The sequence below is a fragment of the Dipodomys spectabilis genome, unplaced genomic scaffold (assembly GCF_019054845.1).
Source record: "Dipodomys spectabilis isolate Male_0828 unplaced genomic scaffold, ASM1905484v1 ptg000132l, whole genome shotgun sequence".
Classification (NCBI taxonomy): domain Eukaryota; kingdom Metazoa; phylum Chordata; class Mammalia; order Rodentia; family Heteromyidae; genus Dipodomys; species Dipodomys spectabilis.
Window position 1 is genome coordinate 1,289,866 of NW_024870809.1, and position 23,745 is coordinate 1,313,610.

A 23,745-nucleotide genomic window follows, 5' to 3' on the forward strand; every position below is an offset into this window, starting at 1 on the left:
ATAAGATCAACTTTTTAAAATTTGAGTCCCTGTCCTTTTTTCCTACCATCCTCTGGATACCACTAACTGATATAATCTCTTCCTTTGTCTTATGGTCTCTGTACCCCCTGCTGACTGTCATGCTAGAAATTTTGATCTCATGGTTATGGTGTGGATGGTGGTTAGTACCAACTAGGTAGGGGTTAGTGAGGTTAAGAGTTAATACAAGCTATACATACTGAGCTTTAAATACCTCATGCTCTAGTTCTATGGCTTTCCATAGTATGTCTGAAGAAATGAGCCTTCCCCTTACCTTCACTTTTCCCCATCAACCAACATTTTCTTTGAATTCTAGATGAGAAACCATGGAAAGCATTTCATTGTAATGCTATCTGGGTGATGATGTAATACTACTGGTATAAGACTGCAGGGAAGGCTACTGAGGTACAAGTGGGAAACAATGGCCCTGAAACCACTGCATACACTTGGAAAAGTTACTTGGCTTTCTGACTCTAATCAAGTCATGTGCAGTTTGGGTAGTAATACCTTTCTTATCAATGTTGAGGAGATTGTTGGCCTGAGCACACCAAATAATGGGAAGAATTGTGATAATGCAGCCAGTAACTGATTGCTAACTTTGTATTTTATTTTATTTTTACCTTTCCTCCTCATTCAGAAGTGGGTCTGTAATAGAGGGCTTCTTGTGCTTTTCATACTCTTACACAGTACAATATAACAAGCAGAAACATTACCTCATTGTGGCCAAGCATACCTGCTTTCTAACAGCAATTACTCAAAACTAGTTCTACTTTCCCCCCATCTTGGCCTTCAATCTCTCACCACATCTTTCTATCATTCCCAGGGGACAGCTCAGAGCACTTTCTTCCCAGACCCTAACATTCCAAAGTAAGCACCTGCAATTTACAACCTCTGCTCCCATCCTGAACAAAACATGTACTGGAAAATGCACATGTATCAAGAGGGGAATTGTGGTGGAGTGTAAAAAAAAGAGCATTATACTAAAAATCAAATAATTGGGCTCTGGTTTGGCCAGTGTGCCTCACTAAGCATTTACCCTTGGGCAAAGCACTTCCTCTCCATATTCCCACCTGTGAAGTGATTGGGAGCTGGGGGTAGCATTGTGTGGTAGTGAAGAACCGGCCTAGGAATCTGCAGATCAGGTTACTGGTTGTGGTGTTGCTGCTTGGTAACTGTGAGTAGGAAAAATCATTTTCTCTTTGACTGGGCCAAACTCCCCCATTTGTAAAACAAGAAGGTTGGATTAGGTGATTCATTAAATCCAGCCAGTCTGGAAATTGGATGATTCTATGAAATGGATTCATTAAACAAACATGAGTTCTACTGACTGTTCCGCATCAGGCACTGTTTGATGATGCTTGTAAGAGCCCTCATGGCTGAGACCCTGACACTTTGCATATAATTTCAGCCTATTCCTGTTAATGTCCCAGTTGGCACTATGGTGGCCTCATAAAACTTGTTCCTGTACTTATCCTACTTTGGATTCTCCCCAACATCACTGCTTATAACTTGAAGCAACGGTGATAAATCATGGAGAAGTCTCTGAAACACCCACCATCTGCCTGCTGGAGACATTCACAGTGCTGTCATCAAAATGCAGTGTGGTCTTTAAACATTCTAATAGAGGACCTGACCAGAAAGAAATGGCAGATTAATGTTTTGGGAGAGAAGTGGTTGATTTTTGACAGAGGGGGGTCTGTAAATTACATTTATGTGCTGGACTGTGAAGACAAGATCTAGATACTCTTTTAGCATCTTGAATTGTATATTACATGTTCCAAAAGGGCGCTTGAAAGTTCTGTAGTGCTTTGTGTACCTGCTACAAGGTCTAGAGATGCCTGATCCTTGTTTGTTTTTGAGACATGAGAACCTTTCTTAACTGTATCCATAAAAAGGACTTATAAGTTTTTTCCTTATAACCAGTTGGCTGCCACTGGTTGGAAACTTGCCTCCCATTTTGAATGTAGGAAAAGTGATGCTTCTCAGTGGAAGGTAGAATGTGCAAAGAAACTAGATTTTTTTTTACCCTACCCATTTCAATTTGGCCGATGTATCCTTGGGAAAAGCTCACAGTAACAGTGTAGAACATCATACCTAAGTCAAATGGGAACTTCCTGTAACACAGTGATGAGTTTTCCTGCTTTCTTATCCCTTTGATAGAGACAAGCCCATGACTTGTCTTCCTTTCTCCATCATTTATGAAAACAACTTTGTTCTTGACCTTTTCAAGGTATTGCCTTCTTCCAAGGCTCCAGGCTGGAAAAGTTGTTTAGATGGAATCCCTAAGGACCGCCAGTTCAGGATTACTTTCATTCAGACTCTTTCCACCACTACTTTCATGTTGTGTCAAGAGTTAGGAGCTGGCTTGTCAGGCTGTATTTATATTGGCAAAGTAGCTACTAATTCAGTTCTGTGATTCTTTCATTGCAGCAAAGTGACGATAGATCTCTGAACCAGACAGAAGAAAGGTGAAAAGCAGAATACCACCAGGACCCAAACGGTCTTTGAGAGAATAATGTTATCAAGAAGGAAGTGCCAAGAGGCACATAAATGCTCTCCAGGATTTACGAACCAGATGTATAATAGTATGACAGAGCCTACATTGTAACTTTGTACATCCATTCCTTTGAACCAACTCATCTCCCCATCCCTACAGAGAAAACTGTGACCATGCGGAGCAGCCTGACCCTGGCGGGAACTCTCTGGGCCTTCCTGTCCCTTATTACTGCTGTGGCCAGTTCTGCCAGTTACTTCCTTCCTTACTGGCTCTTTGGATCACAGCTAGGGAAGCCAGTGTCTTTCAGCTCATTCCGGAGGTGCAACTACCCTGTGAGGGGAGAGGGGCACAGTCTGATCATGGTGGAAGAATGTGGGCGCTATGCCAGCTTCAGTGCCATCCCAAGCCTAGCCTGGCAAATGTGCACAGTGGTGACAGGTGCTGGCTGTGTTCTGCTGCTCCTGGTAGCACTGGCTGCTGTTTTGGGCTGCTGCATGGAGGAACTCATCTCCAGAATGATGGGACGTTGCATGGGAGCAGCACAATTTGTGGGAGGTAAGATAGTGTCACTGGGTTTGACTAAGTTGGGAGTTTTGGGGTAGGAGAGGAGGTGAGGACTGTGTCTTTGTGGAAAAATCTACTTCCATTTCTTGCAGAATAGTAGTCACTGGAGATTTGGAGAGCAAGGGAGGAGTGAGACAAAAGAAGTTGAATACTTGCTATCCTGAAACAAGGATACAGGTTGACCCATTGTAACAATGAGATGTACAAGACACTATGTTGAAAATGAACTTTACAACTTACAGGGAGGGGTGAGGAAGGAGTTGGGGAGGTAGGAAGGGAAGGGATAATAAGGGGAAAGCAAAGGAGAGGCTAAAAATGTTCGATAGGAAATATACTCATTACCTTACTCATGTAATTGTAACCCCTCTGTACAGTATCTTTACAATAAAAATATTTTAAGAAGTACAGTTAGATAGGAAGAATAAGTTCTGGTGTGTTAGGATACAGTAGGACAATGAGAGTCAACAACAATTACTTATATTCTTTATGAATTTGTAAACTATAACTAGAAGAATTGGAAGGTCACCAAGATACAGAAATGGTAAGTGTTTAAGATGATGGAAATAGTAATTACTCTTATTTGATCATTATACATTGTGTACATGGATATAATTACCCCAGTGTACCCCATAATATGTATAATTGTTACATGTCAATTAAAAACAAAACAAAAACACCCCCTTCATTAAAGCATTCACAGTTCAGCAAAATTCATGGTAATAAAACAATTCTGAATGCAAAATAATTGAAAAAAAAACCATTTAGTTCTGCCTTCAGGTGTCAGAAAAACATCTATAATTGTATAATTCTGGGTACCAAAGGATAGTGTAGATAACTGCTTATTTGGCCTTAATTTAAGACATCTTTGTCGCACAGTCATTAAGTAACTCCACCCAGATTTCTTGTGTCGTTGATCTACCCTACTTGTCCTTTTCCTGATTCATCTTCCCTTAATTTTAGTGCAGCCAGCTTCTAGCTATGGGCTAGGGAAGAACAAAATGCAAAATTTGAACATTGTGGGAAGAGCATTAATGTGGGCAGTTAAATTGGAACTGTCTGAAAAGAAAAAAAATAAATTTAGGCAGACAGGCAAATGGATATTTGAATATTTGTGGTATTTTACATACCTACATGGGGCAATGGGCAAAGTGCTGGTAGATTCTCCTGCTGAAGTTTCCTGATAGTTTTGGAATTACCATCCAATTCATTAACGCTATCATTTCCCTTAGCATCATTATGTGAGCAAGTAGTCAGGAAACTTGGATTCTACTTCTGTCTCATTGACATAACCTTTCTTGTACTTTACTTTGTTAGAATTTGTTCTCTGGAAGTGCAGTTAAGAACTCAGTTTTCTTTCTTCTGTCCAGTGACTGCATCCAGGTAGCACTAAAGTGAGATTAACTTAAGCAGTGAGGTTCTCAACTAGGGCTGTTTTTTTTTTATTCCCTCTTCCTACCCCAGAGGGCAGTTGGTAACATTAACAGACACCTTGATTATCAAACTGTGAAGAGGGTGCGACTGACATCCAGTGGATAAAGATGAAGGAGTCCACAACACATCCTGCATTATTATTGGTACAGGAAGAATACATCCCTTCATTCAACATCAACATATGCAGTCCAAAATGCCAACAGTGCCAAGACTGAGAAAACCTGGGCAATGATAACATGATCTCCTGGCCCACTCACTGTGTCAATTAAGGTGATGCATTGTGGGTTTGCGCTTAACAGACATTATAAACAGCTTAAATTTGTGTTACAATTCTAGCCTTCATCCCCTCAGAATTTTCTTGCTGTAGCTCATGATTTTCTTTTTTTTATAATTTAATTTTATTGTCAAAGTGACGTACAGAGGAGTTACAGTTACATACATAAGGTAATGGGTACATGTCTTATCAAACATTGTTACTTCCTCCCTCGTTTTGATTTTCTAGTCACAGTGAAAACCACAGTTAGATTAACTTCCTCTTGAAACCATAGTACCAAACAGGATGCTCACACTGTTCTAAGCCAAAGATTTTATTTCTCTTTGCAAATTTCATGAGTATCACAAATGAGTATTAGGATTACTTATTGCTTGGATGCATAGCAATTTTAAGTATACATTATTTCAGGAAGTGACACTTGATTGACAGGAAAGAGGAATGGTTCTCACAATTTGTATTTTAAGCCCTAGAGCCTAGCTCAATGCCTGGTACAGAGCAAGTATTCATTAATGGTAGAAGGAAAGAATGGCTAAAGCCAAAGCACTAGCTAATGTATGTTTGGAAAAGGTGTACATATAAGACCTGGGTTAGTTCACATCCTTTTTGTAATTTCCAAACTTCCACATAGGTGTATTAGCATCATGAGCAATGGTCTATTTCAACAGGGGAGAGACAGCATACTTCATGCACATTTCTAAGAGTTTCCAGAAAGAAGTGGGGAGGGGCTAAGTAGTCTGCAGGACAGAAGAATAGCAGAAACAGCTTTGACCAGACACATACTTCCAGCTCACTTTCTCTGTGAGGCTTGGTTAATAAAACCTGTTAGTTCCTCATGGACACACATTTTATCTCTAGAAACTAGAAAGCATTGAGGCAGGATGTGAAAGGGTAATGAGGATTTAGACACTCCCAGGATGAGTGGAACAGAACTTTGGTTTAGTGGCAGGTGTTTTATATATACACACACTCACATATCCACACAAATACTATTTCAGTCTCATATGATTTGGTCATCCTATATTCCCTGAGACTCTTACTCAGTAGATTATCATCACAGTGTTTACATTTAGGTAAATACCTTTGAAGTTCAAGGAAAAAATCTCCTTTGGCAGTAATCTTAATTCAGGACCCAAGGAAACACTGCCAGATCTATCCTGAGGCAGGAGAATGCTATTAGGATAGATTGCTAGACTTCTGCAGCAGCCCCATTTGTAAACAGCTAACTCATAGCCATTCCTGATTCTGTGTTAGGAAAGAGTGGCTGTCAAAGTTACACATATGTGAAGGAATGGTGGACTGCTTGACTGCACCATATTGAATAATGAATAATTGAATAATGGCACAAAACCATTACCTATGGCTCATTGGAGATCTTGGGTCTCACTTCAGAGATGGACTCTTTTAGTTACAGGAAGTCAAACCCAGGCAGTTTTTGGAGCATCATGGATAAAAGATACACAAGAAAAGAACTGTGGGGGTTAAGTTTAAGTTTGCTGTTCTGCTAAGGGGAATTGATTTTGTTGCTTCAGGCCTGGCTGCTTCTCAGCAGCCAGAGCATTAACTGAAATACATCAGGGGAGGAACCAATTTGTTTCAGGTCTGGATTATCTCTGCCAGACCCCAAACCACTGAAGAGATGGAGTATCCATTAAGAACTACCTCCTCCCTCTCCTGACTCTCGTTCTCCGGTCTGGCAGCTGCCCACAGAGATGAGTGGTGGGAAATGGGAGAGACAGGAAGAAATAAAGAGCTGCTGGCCTGAGTCATACTCAGCAAGGTGACCTGATGAGGCCCCTGGGTCCTATTTGCTCCACCTGCAGCTGGTCCATCTGGACAAGCCTAGGGTCCAGAAAGCCTTCCACTGGGACATTTATGCCCTTCTCCAACCGGTGAAGGAAACATCTGGCTAAGAGATTATTTCAACCCTAGGGATGCTGAAGTTTCCAACCAGCTGGCGCCCAGTTCTTGAGAACATAGCGATTATTCACATTCCCCTGTATATATGCAAGATGATTGTGAATTATACTCTACCTTCAGTAAGAGCTAAACAATGAGGAAATACGTGAGAAGTAAATATAAGAAACTTTTCGTCAAGAAAAAAGTACAAGATCTTGGATCAGGTTACTTGAGGCATGCCAAGAATCATTTTGGAACAGTGTATCAGAATCAGAATCACCTGGAGTGCTTAGAAGAACATGAACACGCTCCCCCCCCCCCCCCCCCCCCTGGCACCCGACCGCAACTCTCCAGTTTCCATTTCCATTCTCATACACACAGCAACAGGTAGAAGGCTGCATATTTTTCCAAATATCCCCAGTGCCTCTCATGCACATACAATGCTCACTTTCCCCAAACCGAGAGAGTCACTACACTGGATATTGTTTGCTTGTTTGTTTGTTTGTTTGTTAAGAGGACAGAATTGAACATGTCTAGACTGGAACCAATTCTTTTCTCTCTGTAAGGTTCTGACACCCCATGCCTCAAGCTGAAGCAAAATTGTCACTGCAGATAACTGAGAACTTGACTTTCAAAATTACGCTATTTTTCTAAAACCTATCATCTTTCAGTATATATACACAGAACATGTAATGACAAAATCTGGGTAAATAGCTTTTCTGCATCTCACTTATTTATTAGTTGTATGAAATGAGAACATGCAAAATATACTCTTCAAACTACTTTTGAAGAAGACAATGATCATTGTCACTATAGTTCACTTCCTGTGTAATATATACCTGAACTTATTCCTTCTATATAGATTTAACTATGCATTCATTTTTGTTTATTTTTCTCGATCATGGGGTTTGAACTCTGGGCCTGGGCACTGTCCCTCAGCTCTTCAGCTCAAGACAAGTGCTCTACCACTTGAGCCACAGCGCCACTTCTGGTTTTCTGGTGTTTTATTGGAGATAAGAGTCTCACAGGCTTTCCTGCTCGAGCTGGCTTTGAACCATGATTCTCAGATCTCAGTGTCCTGAGTAGCTAGGACTACAGGCATGAGCTATCAACGCCCAGCACTATGCATCCATTTTATGTGAGCATTTAAAGAAAGTCATTCATTAGTTATAGAGCATCTGATATTTTTTTATTGTGCTGTTTGTTTTCTGGACTTTAACTTCTGAACTCCTACACATTAATTCCTTGTTCCATATGTGGCTGCCAAATATTTTATTCCTTTCTGTTGGCTGTCTCTTTATGCTAATGTCAGCAGAGACTGATTCTCCTGGATTGGTATAATAACTGTGTAAGATAGAGTATCATTATTAGTTCCATTCTAAAAATGAGAAAATTGAGAGCAGAGATCAAAGAACTTACCTGAAGTCATGCCAGGTCTAGGTGGTGGGGTTGGAATTTGAACTTATATCTAGGCTTATTCTGCAACCAATTTTCTGAAGGCATCATTTTGTGTCATCTGTCCAGATTTAATGCCTGTAAAATCCTCAATGTCTGTTAGAAATATTCTTAACAAGATATTCATGACTGGATAATTGTCTCTAAAAAAACAGATTCTTTAAAGGTTGAGGAACTCTGAGTAGTGAGAAAGTGTCTGGTCACTCAATATTTTTCTGTCAGAATCTCAACAAACACACCCATAAAGGAAAGGGTTCGAATAGGTAATCTCCAAAAGCCTTTTCCTCTTTAAGGTTCTATGACTATCAGATATTTAGAATAATTTTCAAGCCAAGCTGAGAAATCGCTACAGAATTTTTCACCCTAGGATAATATGGGCAAAGGCAATCTGTTATGTAGGCAAAGAAACCCCTGAAATAGATATGTTTATTGAGTATTTATTATGTACAGGGTCCTAAGGATATACAGTTGAAGATAACTATGGCCCCAAACTTCAACGAGCTAACATCTATGAGGAAAATGAATGACAAGTTATTTTGAGGAATATGTATTACAGGATGGTTAGTAACAGGGGTAAGCAGAGTGTGCTATGAGATTAGTGAGAAACATATGCCTTAGCCTGAGGACTAAGGGTAGTGAGAGAATACCTCCTGGTAGAGGAGGAAATCTCTGCCCTGATCTAAGCAAGGGAGCTAAAGGAGGGAGACATTTGCCTAGCTCAAGAAGTCAGAGTTTTTGCCAATCCAAGGGATCTGAATGTGGAGGTTGGAAAGGAGAACTCATGTTATTCTCTTAACCTGTATTATTTCCTCCCTGGCCTGTATGAGAACTCTGTCTCCATTGTCTCTACCAACCACAAATATATAATGTGGCAAGAATTTCCAGTTTTTTCTTTAACACATTTTCTTTATTCTGGCCTATCTCCTTCTCCGATTATAGGATTTCAGTTTCTCTATGGGATAAAACATAGGTATTGTTCTATTGTCACAGGACAAATTCTCAATCTTAGAAAGGTCTTTGAAGGACTAGTTTCATATCCTGAGAGACTAAAAGACAGACAAGAATGCATTCTAATTTTAAAATTTTCACTGAAGGGAATTTGCAACTTTTTTTATAGTTATTCATTTACTTTCCAAATCCTTGTTACTGTCACTAAGTTCTTTCAATTTAAGTCTTTCTTGGTATGCTGAATGTCATTGTCTTTTGTGGCCTTAATGGGTAATGAGAAAAAACTGCTTGCCATATGGCAGGCAAGCATGGAGGCCACATTAAATTCTTCCCTTTAAATAGTATGTCTGATGGCAAAGTGGGTTTATGAGCTTCTTGTAATGTTCATGGGATCTTCATCATTGAAGAAAGAGGTGAGGATGAAGTGGGCAGTGATTGCCCGGTTGATTTTCAGAAGTCTGGATCCCACAAACATGCCATCCTTTCCCCACTGCTCAAGTACTCTGGAGCAGTTCTTACCCATTAATTTCTGTACCTACATTCATGGCCACCAAGTATAATAGTCTTACAATCAAATTTAATTTTTTTCATTGCAAGTAGCAGAGACTTACTTGAGTTGTCTCAATGAAGAAAAAGGAATTGTTTTCCAATTTTAAAAATTCAAATTGGAATCCCATCACAAAGGGCAACCTCCCCTTTCTTTCTAGCTCTTTCATGGACAGTAAGCAGGTTTTGCTTATGATATGTCTGTGTCTTGTCATTTTTCTCTCCCTTCTACCAATTAGTTTGCTGAGTTTACTCAGAACTGATATTCACTTGTAACTGGGATTAAACTTGGTTTTAGCTTGACACCAACTTTATTCTAACTCCTGTTTTTTGAACTTCTTATCTGTTAATTAAGTCAGCATATCTCTCTTTCTCTCTCTATCTCCATCTCTTTGTTTTTCTGCTTGTGTTTTTGTGACAGTGTCTCAATCCATTTGATTCAGTTCCTCAAATTCTAGGATTATGGTTGTACAACCCTATACCTGGCTATGTTTTCTTTTTTTTTTTTTTTCAAGTATAGGAGTCTGAATTCAGGGCCTCAGGCCTCCTTGTTGACTACTTAAGCCATGTTTCTAGTCTGGACTTTTGTTGGTTAATTGGAGATGAAACCTCTTCTGCCCAGGTTGGCTTCAAACTTATCTTCCAGGTCTCAGCTTTCTGAATAGGTAGAATTACAAGGCAAAAGTGGACAGTGCCTGATTCTCAATTATGTTTCTTGATCACAATATGAAAAAATAAGAATTTGGTACAACTTTATCTCATTATACAGATTCAATGTCATGATCTATTGCAAGGTAGAAAACATATTTCATCTGACATTAATTCTTGGTCCAATTCATTTTGGCTAATGATAGGATGGAGGTCAAAGGCTATGTAATTCTAGGCACCAAGAAAGAGCTTTGACATGATGCAATTGCTCTTAGAAGACAGAACAATAATACCACTGAGTTTCCAAAGAATTTCCTGTAATGACTAAATGACTAAAACTAAGGGAGGTGGGTAAAGGCAAGAACAGAGAAAGGTATTCAATGATGGGAAAGGAACTTTAATTCTGCTGGATATATTTTTTTATGGTATTGGGACTTGAACTCAGGGCCAGGGTGCTGTCCCTTAGCTTTTCCCCTCAAGACTGATGCTTGGCCACTTAAACCGTACCTCCACTTCTAGCTTTTTGCTGGGTACTTGGAGATAAGACTCTCACAAACTTTTATGTCCAGGTTGGCTTTAAACTAGGATACTTAGATGTCAGTCTGAGTAGCTAGAATTACAGACTGACATGAGCCACATGTGCCTGGCATAGTAGGAGCCTTATTTTACAGAAGGAGAAATTAAAGCACAGAAAAAGATTGAAAATCAAGTAATTTGTACAAGATTATGCAGTAAGTGGCAAAGTCAAACATTGCCAGTCTTTGAAATGATTTTTTTAAGGAAGAGGACACTGCTCACCAGGGCACAGAGGCCTACAAAATCTGTATTTGTTACACAGATTTGTTTGGCTGCTGACTCCAAGTTACAAACTCATGACCTACTTCCGGGTATTAGAGGTTTAATGTTACTTAAAATTGTAAAAAAAAATTGGAAAAAGATTGAATTTTAGAAAACACTCATGTGCTCGTTTTTTTCTGAGTAAATAAGACCAAGTTATAAGAAATTAGAGAAATCAACTTAGCCTTGTAAGTTATTGTTTAAAATATTTTGCCTAAGCAAGGTGATAAATTCCTATAATATAGGCACTTAGGAGGCTGAGTTAGAAGAAGAATGGTGAGTTAGAGGCCAGCTTATGCTATACAAAGAGACCTTGTTTCAACAATGACCCACCCCCCAAATACATTATCTGAAAAATGTGTATTATTCAGTCGCAACTTCCAATACCGTCTTTTCTTTAGTGCTTTCATTTCCATTGTCTAATGCACACTACTACCTATGATACACCAATTCCTTTCGAGTGGGCAGAATCAGAAATTTAGAGTGAAAAGGGATGGTAAAATCTGCACGGAGGAAGCAAATTTGGGCTGAACTACTCTTAGAGGGGGTGGTAAAATGAAGAAAAATTGTTACTTTTCTACATATATATATACATGCATATATATATATATATATCCTTTCATTTCCAGGACTGCTGATAAGCTCAGGCTGTGCGTTATATCCTTTAGGATGGAATAGCCCAGAGATAATGCAAACATGTGGGAATTTCTCCAATCAATTTCAGTTAGGTAAGGTGGGCTAAGCTGTTTTCAAAAGTTCTTCTTTGTTGTTATTTTTGCTTGTTTTATTATTTCATAAGCAGGCCTCTACTTGTTAGTGGTACTTTGCTTGAATTTCTCATGCCATTGTGGAAGGCTCTGGTGTGGCCAGACATACCTGACTCTTTCAACTCATGGTATCTGGTTGTTAACTTCTACATTCTCAACTATGTGCACTACTTCTGCACTTTTACATAATTCTCTGAGTAGTTTGTGGCAATACAGTCTAGAAGGATTGAAAATAATTGCAGCTGGGCACTGTGGTAGATACCAATAATTTCAGTACTCAGGAGGCTGTGCCATGTTTGTAGGAAATTATTGTTCTCTGTACAAACATGAAGGCAGGTCTCTATGCAGGATGTGATAAGTGTGGACAATGGAATGTCCAGTGTTCTTGATTTAGGACAGAGCTGATTAGAGAATATAATTGTGCCATAAGGGAAGAAATGAGAATATTATGGTCCTGCTAGCTGGGCCAGAGAAAATGGAAAATTTAACACATTTCTCCTACTTATTGTTAGATTTATGATTCAACTTTTTAAAAATGCTTTATTAATTTAAGTAAATCCTTCAAACCTTTGATAACATGTTATTCCCCTTCAAGTAGTGTAGGTATGAAATAAAACAAACAAAACAAAAATTAGTTACTTTTTATATAATTACTTTAACCAACCATGTGCTTTTAATACAGATCTATATACTTCTGGACTTTTCTCACAGAAACCTTCAATAAACAGATGGCCCTTTTTATGATATACAAATTTTAGCTTCAAAATATTCTGAGGATGGGTTGTGGTGGCTCATACCTGTAATACTAGCTACTCAGGAGACCAAGATCTGAGGGTGGAGGCTCAAAGTCGGCCTAGCAAGGAAAGTCCATGAAACTCTTATCTCCAAATAACTGTGGCTCAAGTGATAGAAGACTAGCCTTAAGCAAAAAAGCTCAGGGACAGTGCCTAAGCCCTGAATTCAAGCCACAGGACCAGCAACACACCGCCCTCTCCAAACCCCAAACCATGTTCTCTGAGGAATTAAAAAATATTTTTAAGCTCCATTGCCAACCAAATCCTAATTTGAACACGTGAGACTATTTTCTTTGTTTATAAAATTTATGCTTATATTTCCTTGCAGAAATATTAATATGTTAATTATACTATATCACATTAAGAGAGGAATGTGTTTTATATAATATTTAACACAATATTCTAATTCAAAAGTTCTAAAATACAAAACACATTGGCCTCTAAGGGTTTCTAGTAAAGGACTGTAAATATGTGTTTTCTGTGAATACATCCATTGTTATGCCTTAGCTAGAATTTTATTTTTTTATCTTTCAAGAACTAGTTTTAGAATTTACTTTCTAATACCATCTAAACCTTATTATCTCACAATAATAATCCAAACTACATTATGTAAGTTCATAATGTGTATAAAATGCATATATGATGTCCATGTGTTAACATTCATATTAAATCTCCAAATAAAAATGGTTTTATTTTAATGCATTACTAGTACACTACACAACAGATTACAAGTACACTCCATAACTAACCTAATTTAATAAGGTTGATACCCTAAATTTATGCAATAAAATTGTTTCTTTGTGCAGAACATATAGCTATAAATAAAGCAATTATTTTATAAACTAAAAATACTTAACATGTGATAAAAAATCCACTCTCTAAAAGTATACAATCAATGGTTTTTAGTATAGTCACAAGGTTAGGTAACCATCATTACTTTCCAATTGCAAAGTATTTTCATCAGCATAAAAGAAATCTCTTACCTATTAGTAGTCTGTTTACATTTGCTTGTCTGCCCAACCTGGAAACCACTGTTAATATGGACTTACCTATTCTAAACATTTCATATAAATAAAATCATGCAGCACATTATTATTTGCGATGTAAAAATATTTGGTTTTAAAGAAATGAGGAGCAAAATATACAGAGATTCAAAGTTGTCACATTGCTAATGTTCTTTACATATTCAAAGCTCTATATATTTTTCACATATGTGACATGCAGTACATCCTTCCATTCTGCAGGTTGTCATATAACATTCTTGATGTCATTCTTTTGAAGTGCATAAATATATAATTTTGATGAAAACTGAATTACCTATTTTTTATTGTAAAGAGGGGCTACAGTTACATGAGCAAGGTAATGAGTCCATTTCCTATCGAGCATTGTTACCCCCCTCCTTTGTTTTTCCCCTACCATCCCTTTCCTCCCTGCCTCCCCAACTCCTCCTTACCCCCCAAAAATATTTGTAAAGTTTGTTTACATTTTTCTAATTTGGGGAGGGGAAGGGAAATAACAAAATGCTGAAGTAAGGATACAGTATGACCCATTGTAACAACGAGATGTACAAGACACTATGTTGATTTACCTATTTTTTTTCTTTTGGTATTTATGCATTTGCTCCCATAGCTAAGAATGCATGGACTTATGAAAAGTTATGGTTTTTTATTTTTTATTGATATATATATTTTATTGTAAAGATACGTGAAAAGTTATGCTTTACCTCATATTTTTTGTGGATAGTTTTGTGTGAAAGTCTGACTTTATTATTTTGCATGCGTCTATTCAGTTATTGAAAAAACAATTATTTTCCTCTATTGAATGATCTTGGTAACTGTACTGAAAAGCAAGTGCCTATAAATGTAACTGTGTACCTGAGCTCTTGATTCTATTCCACTAATCTGTATATGCATCCCTAGGTCAAAACTCAGCTCTTTTGACTATCACAGATTTTTTTTTCAACATTTTATTGTCAAGGTGATGTACAGAAGGATTACAGTTACACAAGTAAGGTAGTAAGTACATTTCTTGTCGAACTTGTCACCCCTTGTTACCCTCCTCAATTTTCTCCCATTTTCCCTCCTCTTCACTTCCCCACAATGTTACAGATAATTTCCAATATATTGTCTTGTGAGTATTGCTTGTTGTATTGGTTTCCCCTTGATCTTTGTCTCACCATTTTGTTGTTCCTCTTCCCTCACTAATTTAGAGAAATGCATATAAAATGCCCAGGGTACCAAAATCAAATACAGCAGCAACAAGGGATAAACCATAGGGTGAAGAACACACAAAAGAAACAAGACTTCCTTATCGAAGATTAGATGGCTATAGGTCTGTGGGTTCATTTCTGGGTTTTCAATTCTATTCAGTTGGTTCTGAAGTCTCTTCTTGTGCCAGTACCAAGCTGTTTTGATTACTATGGCTTTGTACTAGAGTTTGAAATTTGATATTGATATTCCTCCAGCACTGTTCTTTCTGTTAAAGATCGTTTTTGCTATTCGGGTTCTTTTATTGTTCCATATGAATTTTTGGATTGCCTCTTCTATTTCCTTGAAGAATGAGGCTGGAATATTGATAGGTATCGCATTGAATTTGTAGATAGCCATGGGAAGTATTGCCATTTTCACGATGTTGATCCTTCCAATCCAGGAGCATGGGAGGTTTTTCTACTTTCTAAGTTATGTTTTGATTTCCTTTTTCAGGGTTTTAAAGTTTTCATCATAGAGGTCCTTCACATCTTTGGTTAAGTTAATTCCTAGGTATTTTATTTTTTGTGGGGATTACGAATGGAGTTGCTTTCCTGATTTCAGCCATACTTTTCTCATTGTTGGCATACAGAAAAGCCATTGATGTTTGAGGGTTAATTTTATACCCTGCTACTTTGCCAAAGTTTTGAATCAGCTTGAGTAATTTGGGAGGTTTCCCTTATTTGCAATTACTAGTATATGTCTGAGACAAGCAAAAATGGTCAGATAAGTTCATGTTAGGTGAAATGAATCCCAAGATAAAGATTCAAATGTTTTTTCTTTCTTTTATTTTGTTTTTTGTTTTTTTTTGTTTTTTGGATCCGGTCGTGGGCCTGAACTCTGGGCCTTCACTGTCCCTCAGCTCTTCAGCTCAAGGCTAGCGCTCTACCACGAGCCACAGCGCCACTTTTGTCTTTTTTCCTTTTTGCTTATGTGGTGCTGGGGAATCGAACCCAGGGCCTCAGGCATGCAAGGCAAGCACTCTACCACTGAGCCACCTTCCCAGCCCCAAATGTTTTTTCTTTCTTGTGATTGTTTCTAACATATTTATAAGATGATTTCTTTGTTGCTTTGTATGTCCCTCCCCCATGGGATAACCCCTGTTTTCACTGTATTTGATATTGGTATAATTTGTGGAGAGGAAAGGAAAAACAAATTATTTAAATAGGGATACAGGTGGACCCATTGCAACAATGAGATGTACAAGGCATTATGTCGAAAAACGAACTTTACAACTTTGGCCGGGGGTGGGGGATGGGGAAGGAAGGAGGGGCATGGGGGGGCAGTGGGGGGGGGGGTGGGGAGATGGGAAGGGATGGGAAGGGAAACAAAGGATCAGGCACCAATGCTTGATAAGAAATGTACTCATTACCTTGCCCATGTAATTGTAAACCCTCTGTATGGTATTTTCACAATAAAATAGAAAAAAAAAGAAACAAGACATCACATAGACATCACATTAAAAACAACAACGACAAAGTAAAACCTCTTATGTCCATGTCTTGGAGTTCATTTCACCTAGCATCTTATATGGTCATATGTACATAGCTATTGAGTTATTCTGCTCATCTGCTAGGATTATCCTAGGCATATACTTCTTATTACAAATGAGGGAAACATGGGACCTATATTTCTTTGAGTCTTGCTTATTTCACTTAATATGATTTTTTCTCATCTTTCCATTTCCTTGCAAATGGGGTGATGCCATTCTTTCTGATGGAAGAGTAGAATTCCATTGTATTTATGTATGTATGTATGTACATACATATGTATGTATGTATAGATAGATAGATAGATGTACATTTGCCACATTTTCTTGATCCATTCTTCTACTAAGGGACCATAGAGGTATCATAGATTTATAGTGATGAAATTGAAAGTTCAAGTTATCGTATTTCAAAACTCTTCTGAGTCCTTTGTATTCCCATGTGTACTTTATATTGAACTTCTCAATTTCTGCACAACCAGTTGTTGTTTTTGTAGGTATTGTGTTCAATGTGTAGATTCGTTTAGGAGGTATTTTCCCTGTAATTTTAAGCTTTCTAATCTATTTACATGAGATGAATTTGTATTTACTTAGGCCATGTTTAATTTGTATCAACATATTTTTATTAACTTTTTTCATTTCTTGGGCAAAGTTGATTCCTAAGTATTTTTAGTTTTAATTTTTACATTAATACATTTAATTATATTGTTATTATCTTTAAGTAGGTGTACAAAAGAGTTACCATTGAACAAATCTGTTTATAAGTACAATGCCTCTTGATCAATATTATCCCTTCATAATTCTCCCAACATCCCTCCCAATCTTATCCCTCCCCTTAATTTTCCTAGGTTTGTAGGATATATATTGACTATTATTACTGTATTTCTCCCCCTCCCTTTTTTTGGACAATTTTTTTTTGTCAGTCATGGGGCTTGAACTTTGGGTCTGAACGCTGTCCCTCAGCTCTTCAGCTCAAGGCTAGTGCTCTACCACTTGAGCTACAGTGGCACTTCCTCCCCCTCCCTCTTTTTGACCACACTTTCATACCTTTCAAATACTAGTTTCATTGTATTAGTTTTGTCAAATTGTGAGTTAGTTTTCCTAATATTTAAATTTTTAAAGGTTAATTAACAAGTAATTATATATTGTTTACTAGTTACAAGATGATGAGATTAGCCATGTGTACATTATTGGAAGAGTAAATCAGGTTAATTAATGCACAAACATTTTCTTCACTTTATTTTTGCATCACTATTTTTTACTATATATACGTATATTATATATGCATATATGCAGGTGCTAGGGCCAGGATGGTTTCTCTTAGCTTTTTGTTCAGTATTTAGGTGGTTAATGAGATAAGATTCTCATGGATTTTCTTACCTGAGCTGGCTTTGAGCAATGGTTCTTATATCTCATGCTCTTGAGTTGCTAGGATTGCAGGTGTGAGTCACCGGTGACTGACTGAATTTTTATTTTTACATATTTACTTTGTGGTCTTCAGTCTTGCTGAATTCTCTTATTAATTTAATGCTTTTCTTCTGCTGGTCTTGATGCTTGAACTCAGGGCCTGAGCACTGTCCCTGAGACTCTGTTTGCTCAAGGCTAGTGTTCTACCACTTTATCCATAGCACCACTGCTGGCTTTTTCTGAGTAGTTTTTTGGATATAAAAGTCTCATGGACTTTCCTAATTTGATGCTTTTCATTTTTTAAAATATTTTTTTTCTATTTTTAAAAATTTAATTTTATTGTCAAAGTGATATACAGAGGGATTACAGTTATATAAGTAAGTTAATGAGTACATTTCTTCTCAAACATGTTTTCCCCCTCCCTCATTTTTCTTTTTTTAAATTTTATTTTATTGTGAAGACTCTGTACAGAGGGGTTACAGTTACATGAGTAAGGTAATGAGTACATTTTTTGTCGAGCATTTTTACCCTCTCCTTTATTTTTCTCCTTAATTTTCCTTCTATTTTCCCTCCTCCCCCAATCCTCCCTCAAGTTGTACAGCCCAACATATTGTCTTGTGAGTGTTGCTGTTGCATTGGTTCCCCCTCTGTCCTTTGTCTCACCATTTTGTTTTTTTCCCCTTTCCTTCCCTAATTCAGATAAATGTATATACAATGCCCAGGGTACTAAAATCAAGTACAGTGACACCAGGGGATAAGCTATAGGGGGAAAACACAAAAGAAAAAAAGAAATTACATAGTACATTAAAAACATCAACAACAAAGAAAAGTTCTTGTTTCCATATCTTGGATTTCATTTCCCTTAGCATCATCTTATATGGTCATATGTATATAGCTATTGAGCTATTCTGCTCATCTGCTAGGACTATCCTAGGCATATACTGCTTATTACAAATGAGGGAAACCATGGGATCTATGTTTCTTTGGGTCTGGATTACTTCACTTAATATGATTTTTTCCAAGTCTTTCTAGTTCCTTACGAATGGGGTGATGCCATTCTTCCTGATGGAAGCAAAGAATTCTATTTTGTATATATACCACATTTTCTTGATCCATTCATCTACTGAAGGGCATCTGGGTTGACACAGCAATCCCACTCCTGGGCATTTATGCAAATGACCATAAACAAGGCCATATTAAAGCTACCAGCACAATCATGTTCATTGCAGCATTATTTACCATAGCTAAGATATGGTATTTCATTCTTTTTATTTTTGCTTTTTTTTATTGTGAAAATACCCTACAGACGGGTTACAAATACATGGGCAAGGTAATGAGTATATTTCTTATCAAGCATTGTTGCCTCCTCCTTTGTTTCCCCTTACCATCCCTTCCCATCTCCCCCACCCATCCCCCACTCTCTGCGCCAAAGTTGTAAAGTTCTTTTTTTGACATAATGTCTTGTACATCTCATTGTTACGATGGGTCCAATTGTATCCTTATTTAAACAATTTTTTTTTGCCCTTCCCCTCCACAAATTATACCAACATCAAATACAGTGAAAACAGGGTTATACCGTGGGGGAGGGACATACAAAGCAACAAAGAAATATCTTATAAATATGTTAGAAACAATTGCAAGAAAGAAAAACCATATGAGTCCTTATCTTGGGGTTCATTTGGCCTAACACCACCTTATCTGACCATTTCTGCTTGTCTCAGACATATACTAGTTATTGCTTTTTAAATGGATTTCCTAAGATTTTCTATTTAGAAGATGTGCCATCCAAGAACAGAAAGTTTGAGTTCTTTCTTTCCAATCTAGATGGTTTGTGTTTGTTTTTCTTGAGTACTGCCTTGGCAAGGATCTCCAGGATAATGTAAAATAGCAGTATGAAGAGCAGAAATTCTTCTTTTAATACTGGTCTTAGGGGTAAAGCATCTGTTTTATATCATTAAATATTATTGCTGTCAATCATACCACAAAATTTTTTTCATTTCTTCTTTTACTTGAGTATATACACCTTATTTATTTCTGTCTTATACTGTATAACTTTCTGATCTTCTAGTACTCCTCCCCTAAACATCCTGGAGAATTATTTTGTGAATCCTTCAAAATAAAAAAAGAATACCAAGGCCTGCTTTAGTGAAGCCTCAGTGCTCCCTTTGCAGAACTACCTTTGAATTCTTCCAGCTTTTTAAATAATTTCTTTCCTACATTGTCTGTCCATATTCAACAATTTCATGTCTCCATAGTAGCACCTTTCTAGTTAATATTGAATGTAGTGAAAACCTGTTCCAGCCTTGATTCTTTGTTAGCTGGCCAAACATATACAACTCTTCCAACTACACTAACAGTTATTTGTTTGCAATGAATAGCTCCAGGAGTAACAGTAAGACATGCATTATAATTTGAGGATCTTTTATGATGTATCAGAAATGACATACTTAGGAATATCAAAGACAGAAATAGGGTCTTTCTCCTCAGACATTTCTTTATCACTATAGATGTCACTATAGTGTGGAAGTATAGTGTGAATGAGATCAGTGAAATGTGCTCTGAATGTCCAGTGTGCATAGAATTGTCTCTTTTTCCCAAGGGACAGCATGGTGCACTGAAAAATCATAGGCTTCATAATTGGACATCTCTGTTGACAACCAACCTCTGACAACTAAGTAGGTAGACATGGGCAGTTGCTTTATAGGATCTTAATGCACTTACTACTATTACTAGTATCAATGTTAATGCATAACAATAAAAGATATATGAAAACATTTACTACAGCATTTGACTCAAAGTAAATGGTGCCTCTCTCAGAAAGATAGCAGTCATTGTGCTAAGGTATAGACTATCAGTTGGTAGCATTCCAAACACTACAACATGCTCTGTATTTTTGAAAATGAGATGCCTAAAGATAAAATCAACCTATACATAATCCATATTAAAGGAGCAAATCTTTCTACATGACTTTCTTGAAAGAGATGAAGACAGTACAAAGGAGAGTAGATGGAAACATCGTCAGTTTGTTACAGTATAACATAGCTCACTCAGACACACTGACAGTAGGAAGAAGTCCCCTTCAATTACTCTTTCCACAAACTTCCATTACAGTTTTTAGTCCTAATTTGAATTGTTAAAGATAGAACTTGTATTAAACCCCTAATATTGATGTATATGTAGAGCTAAACATAACCACAAATTTACCCTCTTCCCATAAAGATGCCAAGTCTGTATCCAATCCCTGATCCCCAAATCTGAGTTGGCCAATAATGGCTTCAATCTTAATATATTAAATCTCTTTAAAGTTCATGTTTCTCAATGCCTATCTAAATATTTGAGACAAGAACTATGTTGGATTTTAGAATATTGGGGGATACTTATGACAATGCATCTTTGAGTTGTGACCCAAGTCTCAAAACAAAGTTTATTTATGTTAGACACTAACACACACACACACACACACACACACACACACACACACACACACACACACACACACACACACAGAGCTGGGAATTTTTTAGTAGTTAATTGGAGATAAGAGTCTCATGGACTTTCCTGCCCAAGTTGACTTCAAATTATGGTGCTCAGATCTTAGCCTCCTGAGGAGTCAGGATTATAAGTGTGAGCCACCAGCACCCAGCTGGCCTCTCACATAAGTTCACTTGGAATTTTTTTCACTTTTGTCTTCATGTGCTGCTTACAAAGATTGCAGATTTTGGAGCATTTAAGGTTTCAGATTAAGAAAAAAGATTTCTGATTTTCAGATCATGAAAGCTCAGCCTATACTGAACATAGCACTTTAGGAAGTTCAACTATATTTATTTGGAGTAGAAAGTTAAAAAGTATATACACTGGAAGGGGAAGGTTGTACATGAGCATTCCATTGTCTTTGTGCTTTTTAATGCTTTACATTTCACTTAGAGAGTGACAGATTTCTTTCTGAAAAGGACTGAGTGACGCTAAATAGTCTACTTTATTTTTGTGTAATTGTCAGCATTTAAAGGAGAGATTTCCATGTCCCTTTGAAACTGATTTCATTTATCATTAATTATTTAATTCAGTGCTACAGAAGTGGACTTGTCCCAATGTTTCTGCAGATTTGACTTGCTTGTTGGAGATCGCTCTGATATCAATTTAAGTAATGTTGATTTGTACAAGAAAAAAATCATTCAGATCAAATATTGTATTTAATACATTATCTAATTTTATTTTTTGAAAGGAGTCATAAGAGAATTGAGCTAGTCACCATGATGCTATTCTTCTACTTCATCTTCTCACTAACTCCTTCTAACCTAGTCAGTGACCTTAAAATTCTTCTCATTTTACTCTGGTTTTATTTATTTTTCCCTCAGCTTCTTTTTGATAGTCTCTCTATATGTTATTTGGAACCAAAATTATGCCATATACATTACAAAGTAAAATAGTTAATATATAAAGTTTAAAATGCAAAGCAAGTCATTTTTGGGTATCAATTTCATGAATCAAAAGGACTCAGGGTTTTTCATGTTCCACAAATTTTAATATATTTAAGAGTAGGTGTTTCCAAGTAGGATTATATGATCCATGCAACTATTTAGCTTGCTATGCTTCTGGGCATTTTCATTTTTTCACTTACCCATATCCCTTGGAGAGTGATAGATAGCTGGAGATAGATAGCTGATATAGATCATCTTACATTTTAGACATATATTTTTCAATTTTTTAGGGCTAGAATATGTTTTGTGAAGGAATGGATATTTCCTTGTGCCAATACAGGGATTTGAACTCAAGTCTTCAAACTTTCAACTGGCTTTTTTTTTTACTCAAGCCTGGCATTCTACCACCTGAACCCCACCTGCACTTCTGGATCTTTGATGGTTATTTGGAGATAAGAATCTCATGGCCTTCTCTTCCTGGGCTTGCCTTAAATCTCAATCTCCAGATATTAACCTTCTAAATAGCTATGAGCCACCAGAATCTGGCAAGGCACAGATTTTTGACTGTTGTTTATTTTATGTGCTCAGTGCCTAAGTAAACAGTACTAAGTAGTAGTCACTGAATATTTTGGGGATGATCAAATTACATAATGTTAACTACTTCATTATGTACAGTTAGCTTGTATACATTTTTTGATTTTGATAAAATGTATTTAAATAAATGATCTGTGTAGATGATGCATTAGCACAATAGTATAGCTGGACAAATTCATATAATTATCAGGCTAGCAGCTATGTACATTTTAGCACTTTAAAAGTTAGTAATAAATTAAATGTCACCCCAAGTGTTCATGGTGAATTATTGTCCAACCATCAGTGTGAGTTTACCTGTTGTCCTTCAATTTTCTTATTATTGGGGATCATCATCATTTTAATTTGTTTTGCTTTGCTGTGCACTCAATCAGCATGGAGAGGATTTGCACATTCTATTTTTACTGGTCTTTTCAAACAATATGCTCAGTTAAAGCAATTTTAAAAAGTAACATCCTTAAAAATGTTTAGACTTTGAGCCATTCATTCTAAGTCTACATTTATTTTGAACTCCGAGTACCTGAATAGATTATTTCTCAGATTTATTTTGCTATTTCATATTTTGGATTAAAAATCTTTCCTAGCAGCTCATTTCTAAATTTCAGGCAAGTTTGCCTTCACAGGACCTCATGCTGCTTCTTTTGAGAGGCCAGATTGCATGATATAACCCATCTTCTAAGAACAAATATAAAGGAGGGGGCAGAGAATGAGAGACTTACATCCTCCCCATTTCCTTATTCCTGATTCCTTGTTTCTTTTTCTATATATGAGACTTGGCGGAGTTGGGGGGGTAACAATGTTAACAACTGTGAAAAATGTTTTGAGAACATGCAATATTCCATGTAGCATATCACATACTCCTTTAGGAAAAGCAGAGAAGAAATAACTGAAGGATCACCTTCCTGAGAGGTGGTTATTAAAT

The 23,745-nt window shown here is 37.1% G+C and overlaps 1 protein-coding gene across 1 annotated transcript in view; it reads left to right on the forward strand.

Moving 5' to 3' along the window:
• The first annotated feature begins 2,688 nt into the window (after positions 1-2,688).
• Positions 2,689-23,745, forward strand: part of Lhfpl1 (LHFPL tetraspan subfamily member 1) — a 53,771-nt gene continuing 32,714 nt past the window's right edge. Inside the window, exons 1-2 of the mRNA XM_042690085.1 lie at positions 2,689-3,070; positions 11,744-11,842. Of these exons, the coding sequence (XP_042546019.1) occupies positions 2,689-3,070; positions 11,744-11,842 (481 nt within the window). The remainder of the gene's footprint in view (positions 3,071-11,743; positions 11,843-23,745) is intronic.